Source organism: Amphiura filiformis, chromosome 5, assembly GCF_039555335.1.
Source record: "Amphiura filiformis chromosome 5, Afil_fr2py, whole genome shotgun sequence".
Taxonomy (NCBI): domain Eukaryota; kingdom Metazoa; phylum Echinodermata; class Ophiuroidea; order Amphilepidida; family Amphiuridae; genus Amphiura; species Amphiura filiformis.
Window position 1 is genome coordinate 43,375,965 of NC_092632.1, and position 10,200 is coordinate 43,386,164.

The following is a 10,200-nucleotide window of genomic DNA, read 5'->3' on the forward strand; positions in this document are numbered from 1 at the left end:
GACTCAGATATCCTCGTTTAGGGTTTTGAACATATTTTAAGGTAAATTATTTAAATAACACACTCTCGCAACATACATCATTCGATATTTCAGTTCTAAACGCTATAATAAAATAAACTCGTTATCTCCAAATAAAGGTAAGCAATTTCATCGATGTAAATTGATTTATTGGGTTCAAACATGACAAACGTGTTCTTTGGTAAATGCCTGGTTTAATGGGGTTGTGTCGTTCCGATTGTTATTTCATTGGTATTTCTAGTGATATTTTCAAACACATCTGACAGCTTTCTGAAAAAGTCGACACAATACCTCAACAGATTGCCTGACACTATAAAGGTTGGACTGCTTTAGGTTTGTGAGCATCACAGACATTAAGAATATACATGTAGAAATTTGCATACAACATGTACAAGATTTTCTGGGACGTTCCACATTACACATACATGTTAAACCCACTTACATATAATATCACCAAGTGTGTTAAGAGAAGGTACCGAGGAGTACTTGACATTTTTATAAAGTAGTTAAAAATATATACATAGATCAAAATGCTATGAATACAGTGAAAAACATGTCAGCCCTAACGGCATCTCTCATCGATTAATTTATGACTTGAGATACTTGAAATACTGTATACGTCAGAGGTAACGAATAGGTATGTAGTTTTGAGGTACTCTTATTTATTTCTTGAATAAGATTTCGGACTACTTGTGTACATGTTTCTGGCAATGAATGACTTCCTTTTAACCATTTAGGTCGAATATATTATTTCCAAGAAATGACCAGGGACTGCAGTTTGTTTCAATTTATCTTGTAAAACTCTGAAGTTAGTTCACAAAGGCATTTTATTTGTCTAAATCAATTTTATTTCTCTTGGAGTTAAAGAGGAAGCCCGCCAGAGCAGTTCTTCTGGGGGTGAATCAAACCTGCCTGGTTATCAAATTGATCAGTGACAGTGACTTAGCTAAAGCCTATGTTTATTATACCATTGCCAGGGTCATTTGTTTGGCAACATGTTCTTAAAATCATAATCAGGCAGGTTTAGTTAACCTCATAAGAACTGCTCTGGCGGGGCTTCCTCTTTAAAGGTGGGTGACCCGATTGAGAACCTCATCCCTCCACTTTACACTAATAAAAAAACCCACTGTGAATACAATTAATAGTTCTGAAGCTATATGTGTATTTATAACGGCTGTGTTACTTTTTGTGCAGTCTGTATATCGGGTCACCTTTCTTTAAGCAGTGATTGTCAAATATCCAACGAGATACATTCTAGTTTTAGATTCGATATAAATCAAACATAAAACAATCTGAACATATTTTCGTTTTCGAATGTCTAACCGGATGTGTAACCAAACTCCTATCTGATTCTATGTAAAACCAAGCTACGTAAAATCACAGCTATAAGTATTATCTATGAATAGTATTTTGGTCGGGACAAGCAGACACGAGTTTACATCTTATAACAAGATATTGTTTGAATTGGTAGTCTACATTGCACTATAAATGGATTGTGATAACTATAACCTGATCACTCTCAATATCACTGCCTTAAAATGAAAGTTGTTTGAGTTTTACTCTTTTAGGAATGAAATCAAGACTCGACCGCCAGTTCCGCCCGGTTCTGTCCGGTTTCCATTGTTTACAATATTGTTTACAATGGCAGCTGGGCAGAACAAGCGGTCAACCGCCGGTCGAGTTTTGATTTCATCCTTATATCATCACTCTGATACATTTAGAGTCATTAGAGTGTACCATACTGAAACAAAGTAATCGTTGCTGAAGGTTTTAATTATACAATGCTAATGTTACTTTTACTTGTCACCTCCTTTCAGATGCGGTGCCTCATTACTTAAGGCTTCTTCTTGTACTAGAGGCTGTGACGACGGGGATATTCTATTGGTTATAGCTAGCAAGTCTGTTTTCTAAGCCAGGGAATGCCGCTTGCATCAGAAGCAGCACGTCTTTCTACCAGGGATGAGTGTTTGGGTAAGGATGTCACAAAATATATCTACATATCATATTCTTATTTTATGCAGTGTTTTAGACAGGATAAATCTTTGGTATAGGGAAATTGTAATTACAGTTATCACGAGCTTGTATTACGTGCATGATACCCGGTGAATGATGTTTTGGTTTTGAATAAGAAGAAAATTTCCGCATGAAATTTCAGACGACGAGCTTATAAAAAAACTCATTATTTCATAGCTGGACTTTAAAGTCTACTATAAGTCGACTATTAGAAGTGGTTAAAATAAAGATAAGTGGAAATTAATATCTTTCAGGGTGCACAATAGTAATAAATTTCCCTATACTTTGTGTACAAAATGGCCTCTATTCAAATGGCTCTACCTACCTTACGAAGCGACTCAATTTTTCAAAGTGATGTTTTCCTGACAGACAAACAAACAAGCAAGTAAACAAACTAAATTAAATATATTGGTGACCATTGAATTTTCGAGCTACTGGACCACGAATACAATACACTTTTTTCACCCAATTTTCAAAATAGAAGCACTTGTGATTTTACCTAGAAGCAGCCGGTTTGAGAAATACATGAAAAATCTGAATAAAAGCCCAGAATCTTTCCCAATCTTGGCAGATGCTTAGATTCAAGCCTACATTTATTATCTGGCACAAATTTTCCCAAAATCTGCACAATTTGTTTTGTTTTTAATATTGATTTATAGGTGGGTAACTTTTACCGAAATGTAAAAACACTGTAGATCAGGACGAGAGCCCCCAAGAGACATTATTTGGTGATGTGAAATCTTCATATAGGTGGCCTTGAGAAGCAATACCAATCAAAATCAAAACTTAAGACACCAAATCAAGCTAAAAATGGCCGACAGGCGTCTATTCTCACGTACACGCGTTCATATCTATTCTGTAACCAGCGTATGAGAAAAGCCCATTTGTATATTATGTTGGTCCTATACATGTAGCAAGAAGCTGCTTATTCCACTAACATGATTTATTTCCATTTATAGCTGCGTAAATCAAGATAATGCGATGTACCTGTCTCCTTTTCATTGGCATTCACACCTTCCCTTACGCAAACCTGAAGCCAAATATAGCATTCACTCGTGATGTTAACAGTAAATTTATTTAGCAACATGACTCGCCTGCTATATATTTCTTTTTGACGGCCTTTTGTTGCTCTTTCTCTGCTCCAGTTTCTGTTTTAAGGCTTACAGAGGTCAACATTTAAGCTCATTTAATTCGATTGATGTAAATTGGATTTGAATTAGAGATTATACATCGAGGGCTTAAAACCAGAACCACCTATGTCCATTTGTGTTCTCAATTACATGTTATTTATTTCGGCAACAAATGGACGGTTAATTATCACCTCCATAGTAAATGTAGGTGACTTTGGGTTATATTCATGGTCACTTGCGTCTAACTGTTTACATGGTTTAGGTGACCATGCATATACCCCACAGTCACTTGCATTTATTATGGAGGGCATAATTAAACGTCCATTTGTTGCTGAAATAAGTAACATGCAATTCAGAACACAAATGGACATAGGTGGTTCTGACTTTATGCCCTCGACATGTTCTTTGAACAAAGAGTGGCCATCAAGGAATCTAATTGTTAATATAATATATAAGCTACAAATAGAGACCACGTTGTAACCTCCCGGCCGGAAGACTCTGTAGGGTATATGAAATATATAACAAAGATATAGCCTAAACATTATAACTTAGCTGCTATATAATAAACAAATATAAGTATGTGGATATTAAACTCCTGTGTTCAAAATTCAAACCATTATTCCAAATATGACGGTGTGCCGTTGCAAATGTATCAGTAAAATCTGATTCTACAGCAAGTGTTGCGCACATAATCTAATATTCCCAGATTGAGTGTAGGACTAAAGTGTGCCAAAATCAATATCAACGAGGAGCAGTTATACAGGTTGACATTTGAATTCTACATGTTACCTCTTACATAATGTTTGTGATCATTACTCTTTGCTTTTACACGAGAAATAACGTGTTGGATTAATAAAAGAAAACAAATGAAGGGAAAAATTCGTGTTTAATATGCATGGTACGATTATCAAAATTTGTAGAAGTATCCAAACATAAAATATATTGATCGACAAAAAATGCACAGATTTCGTAATTTACTTGGTTTATTAGTATACTTCATGGTCTTATGTAACGTGTTGCGGGACAGTGGCAATTTACTTGGATTGAAAACTAAATCAAAGGAAAACTTCAAACCGAAACACAAGACGTTTTTTTATATAAAGTTGAAAGATCATTGTGTGACTGTAACCTTATATGGTTTCCTTGCTTGCGAGCACAATTTGTTTTGAATATTCTACTTCAGTTCTAGACTTACATGTCTATAATATTTGTGTTACCTTCTACAAATCTTCGCTTCATATCCAACAACAACTTGAGGTGACGTTAACAATTGGTGACACGACACATACATCATAGGATTATACACGCAGGGTGCCTCAAAACATTGTGACGTTATTATGTGTTTATATAGTTACAAAATATTCGAGATTATTTAATGGCACTGTTTAAGGGACGGAAGCAAAACTCGACCGGCAGTTAACCGCCGGCTCCGTTCGGTTCCGTCCGATTTCTATTGTTCTAAACAATGGAAACCGGACGAAACCGGGCAGAACCGGCGGTCAACCGACGGTTGAGTTTTGATTTCATCCCTAACTTTCATATCAGTTCATGTACATCAGACACACGTTTATATATTTGTTGTTTTGCTTTGGTTTGGTTTTTTTTTTTTTTTTTTGTAAAATATATTGTGTATTTGAAAATATCCAAAATATTTCTCAGGAGATCCGTAACATAGAAGTGTCCATTGGTAGCAATACTTGTAGTTATACAAGTGTTGCTACCAATGCACACTTTCTATGTTACGGATTTCTCCGAAAAATAGTTTGAGATATTTTTACTTATAGATACATACGTTGGATGCGCACGTACAGGTGGTGTGTTTGTGGGTAGGGTGTTAATGGGAGTGAAAAGACCACTACACTAACCCTTAACCGATAATGCCTGCGAGTAAAGGGTTATGCGAAAGGCACCTGACGGGCCCATCGTGTCTAGTTGTAATCTAAATCACATAATACTAATTGGTATGTATGATGTCCGGTGTTTTTATCTTCAACAGGAAAAGACTGTGGCGTTGTGTTTTACCCTTATTGGCTTGCTCTACTGTTATTACCTATATGACACAAGCAGACCAATGCTTCTGGAGATGACATCTTCCACAGCTGTACGATATAATTGTACATCACCCACGTAAGTCCGTATGTTTATTGTTAGCAAGATGAATTTTAATACACCCTTGTTCATTTTTTATCTTTTATTTGTTGTATCAACATAATACATAATGGAAAAGCAACTCACCGTTTAAGACTATCCTTATTGTATGTGATTCGCCTTGGTAATCTCTTACATTAGAATCATTGATTAGAAGAAGTTCAAAGTTGCAACCCCACGTTGAATGCTATTGTTAAGATCAATTGAATCATGATTCACGTTCGTTCTTGATGTGTTTGTATATAAAATTAATTTAATTAGAATGATCCCATCTCGTACGGAAATGATTCTCCGTGATAATGCATCCGACATTTGTAAGAAGAGAATTGCTTTTAAAGGTTGTGACTTACATAATGATGTGCAAAGAAATTCAAAACCTGAGGCAATTTCGTGAAAAACGATAAGACACTTATGTTATGTAGAGCAATTGTACGAAAATATGATAAACAACACGATTTTAATTAAGGGTTACATTAAAGCATGTCATCTCAACGTATACGATCAAAAATAAATGGGAAAATTAATTTCATTTTATACAACTGTACCAGACAGTACTACCATTAAATCTATACAATGTGTTACATATTTTAAGTGAAAATCTTGCATTGATATGAATTTGATAAATTTGATGTAGCTAATGGTAGGAATTGTTGACATCAATGTGATCAATAGAATACGACTTACTACACCAGTCAAAAATGTTACAGAATCACTCTTTAATATTCATTAGCATTTTTCAAACATCAAATTAGCGTCATTTCAGTCAGTATGTCTGATAGATGTCAGGCAATAGAACACTTGACTATCAAGTACTGATGTATTGACGTCCCATGACACCGACAGGCACTTCAGTCAGCACCATGAGAGCAGAAAAGAAAGAATGAATGCAAAATCTGGATTGTCATTGTCTGATCCTTTAATGTTTTTGAGTAGTGTGAATTGTGTACCGGTAAATCTACAAAAAGCTTTAATGTGATTTTTTTTCAATATAACAGCGTCGTACAATATTTCTGCATATTGAACCCGGATGTTGAAGAGTTAAAAGTCAGATCATATATTATGTATTGAATATCAATCCGCGTTTGAAATGCTTTGGAAACAGACTGCGATATGAACCGATCAACACCCCGCCCATCTCCATATCACTTTTTCTTATCAAAATGGAGATTTAGGTAGCAGTGAAAAGTCTGTATTTTTCTTATTGACCTAAATAAAATATATTTAATTTTTATTTGATAGATTAAAGTTTTCTTTAATTGGCCAATCCATTTATTATTCGCACAATCTTCTATGAACCTTCAAGTGCATATTTTGGATTCTCATATCCATTGAAGCCCGTTAGATGGGGAGTGGGTCTTAAGGGCATGCTTACAATATATCATGTGATAACATCGGACCATCTTCCATTAAAGAAAGATGCTTTTGCTTTTGTCAGTCATTTGGAATTTGACCCAGTAATTGAGAACATCGTTAATTTTGTTCCTTTAAAATGTCTCTCTCATCGATTTTACGAATGTCAGCCACGAAGAGTAAAATCAGCATACTCTATTTAGTCAAATCAAGACCATTAGAGCGGCGAATGAAGCATATATATTCCTATTGATTCTGTCAAATAAAACGGCCTTCAGCTATTCCCGTGCATACAGAGTCATCAATGTGTATTCTCAATGTATCTTCATCAATTTATTGAAAGGGGAACTGCGGGTGCATTAATTGCAAACATCCAGCCCTATCTACTTCAAACGAAGGTCTATAGTTCAAAACTAACGATGAGTGATAACTTTGTGACTAATAATTTGGACCATTCTTAGCGCGAAGAAGGCTCCGTATATGCACCATGTTGGCCAATAATCAATCGCTCGTTATCAGGTATATTGAACTATGAATTCAGCAAAAAAGAATAAAGAGAACATTTAAAGCGGCTACTTTGAAAGTGTACGCTCGCGTTTGTCAGCGTTGTTAGCTGCGTGTGAACACTGTGAGTGCAGTGAAAATGGACTTTTGCACTTTTTGCTAAATATAGCAATAAAAATTGTAATCAATAGTAATTGGCCAATCAAACAAGCATCTTTGTATGAGTTACATAACAACATTAGGATTTGTATACTACACACACTACACAAATGTATTGCAACAAGAAAGAAGAATTCCGCAAACTGTAAGTTGACCATTGATCCAATATCACATGACGTACTGGATAGAAGTGTTCTTTGCTGAAATAAGTAAGATTAGGCTACTAAATGGGATGGAAGGTTGTTCGATTGTTTTACTACCTTAATAACATTGCTCCACATTTTGTTGTTTTGTGTTTCAGGTGCTTATCTAGTATATCAAGAGCTTTGCGAACATCTTCATGTAAGCCTCACAATCATGTTGTCTACATAAAGACACACAAGACAGGGAGCACAACACTTCAACAGGTTATCCAGATGCATGGATTTCGTCACCGCCTGTCATTCCTGTTCAACGAAAAGAGTCCAAAAAACGGCCATATACGTTACTCATTTGTCTCCAACACAACTCAACGTAAATTTCTTCCGCCAATTAATATAGCACATGGAGACTATTCCAATTATAGAAATTATGATATATTAGCCGCTCATATGAAGTACAACAGAACCGTGTTAAATTGGTACATGAAAAATGATAGTAAATACATCAGTATTGTAAGAGAACCTGTGGCTCAATTTGAATCCGCATTTGATTTTTTCAAAATAGCTAACAAGATGTCGAAGCGGACTCATGGTTTGGGACTGAGAAGCCCTATAGATCAATGGCTAAATAATCCAGGATTGTACCTCAAAGGTCTTGGTGGACCTAAAGGCACTGTCTGGGTGTCTTTGAATAATGGTCAAATGTTAGATTTAGGTTTGGATGCAAATGATATAAACAATATAACTGAAGTCAAGAAAACGGTGAAGAATCTCTCAGAGGAGCTAGATTTGGTGCTCGTTACAGAATACTTTGATGAATCACTTGTGCTTCTAAAGAGGCTCCTTTGTTGGAGTTTTGAAGATATAGTATATTTTTCACAGAATCAACGTCACAGACGTCGGCGATTAAGAGAGAGCACAAAACACAGAATAAGAAAATGGAACCACGCGGATGTGTTGCTCTATAAGCACTTCAACGAAACTTTATGGCGTAAAATTGAAGAGTATGGTCCAACGTTTCATGATGATCTTAAAACTTTTAGAAAAACCAAAGATAAGGTTACTAGGGAATGTGCAGTGAAAACAGAAAGGCATTTGGATCATAAAGGAATTGTACGCTATAGAACAAGCCAAGCCGCTACACGGTGTAAATTGTTAACCGATAGTAAAGAACTTTTCTACGAGATATGGAAACGACAATCCCCAGGTTCTCATCATGTTAAAACATCAAAGTCAGATTTGCAACACCAAATAGCAACAAGAAGGCATCAAATAGCAGCACGAGGTAGAAATATACCATGGCCAATCAGAGCTAGGGCTAGAACTGGTTAACAATTCAATTGAATGTACTTGGTAATCGTATTCCATGATCATGATGATCTAACCAAAGAGGTGACATGCGGATGTTGATGCTTTCGTGCAGGCTGATGCAGCATACTTATTTGAACAAACATGGTCATGGTGTTACAATGAAAGGTATATGACCCGATGGTCAAACCACCTTTGGGATGAAATCAAAACTGCCGGTTCCGTCCGGTTTCTTGTTCTAAACAATGGAAACCTGACGGACCCGCGGTCAACCACCGGTCGAGTTTTGATTTCATCCCTTACCCCCATCTTCCACTTTACCTCATCAAAATACAGGATTTGATATCAAGTGAAAGCTCATATTTTTGTGATAACCATGATAACCCATGGAATTTACTTTATTTTAGAAGGTGTTACAAAAACATGGCATATAGTTAACTGTGTGCCACTACGATATACATTTTGCTTCTCGAATCAAGATCGCTGGAGGAATTGAACTCACATTTTAAAATTCAGGCTTTTTAGTCATCTTAAAAATTATTTTCAAGGGAATTTACAGACGGCAACAAGTTGGTACGCCTTGAAGTATATATGAAAAGTGCCGGCTTTTAGAACAGTGGTAGAACACAACCTAACAGTTCAGACAACACTCTTGTTACATCTGGTCATGTTTCAGCTTATTTGTTATTTTTGTCGAAACAAGGATTTTCTATTCTATAAACATTTTGACATACCAATTAAAGCACTTTAATTGGTGTTCAAAGACGCCCCGTTTGACCCAAGTTAGGCAGAGTCGGGAATTTATATTTCGTAATGCATGTAACGTCCAAAACAAAAAGTAAAGAAGATTTACCACGTGCATTGGACGTTACATGCATTACGAAATATAAATTCCCGACTCTGCCTAACTTGGGTCAAACGGGTCGTCTTTGAACACCAATTAAAGTAGTCCGCAAAATGATGTCTTGAGAATAGTCGAAGGATGCACGGAAGTGATGCTTGGACGAATATAACAGTCAATGATAGCCTTGCAAGGGTTGGCGGACTCAGGAATTTCAACTGCAATAATAAGATCACGTGGTTACTTCATAAAGGACGTAATGACGCTGACAACATAACGGCAACACTGCAAAAAGATATAGTATTGAGAAACCCCCTTGTCTTCTTTAAACATGAAAGTTCACAATGCTCGAGTCCACGAGCAATAGCTGATTCCTTGTAAAAAGGTATAAACTGATGATACGACATCGTCTCGCGTCTCCCAGAGATGATTTGCACAACCTGCTTATATTAAGGTGGTATGGTGCTCACCAGCCCGCTCACCAGTAACTAATGACATGAACTGTCAAATCACACCACCATGTGGAGTTTGTAATTTTTAATGCATTCTGTGTACATCGTGAAATGGTTCTAAAAGTTTTCATTTACAG

General features: G+C 36.2%; 1 protein-coding gene across 1 annotated transcript; it reads left to right on the forward strand.

The window, feature by feature from the left end:
* Window positions 1–1,614: 1,614 nt before the first annotated feature.
* Window positions 1,615–9,861, forward strand: LOC140153180 (galactosylceramide sulfotransferase-like). Its single transcript, XM_072175853.1, has 3 exons — window positions 1,615–1,989; window positions 5,158–5,288; window positions 7,624–9,861. Exons 1-3 carry the CDS (start codon window positions 1,978–1,980, stop codon window positions 8,792–8,794), a joined length of 1,314 nt encoding a protein of 437 aa, XP_072031954.1. The 5' UTR covers window positions 1,615–1,977; the 3' UTR covers window positions 8,795–9,861.
* The last annotated feature ends 339 nt before the right edge of the window (window positions 9,862–10,200 follow it).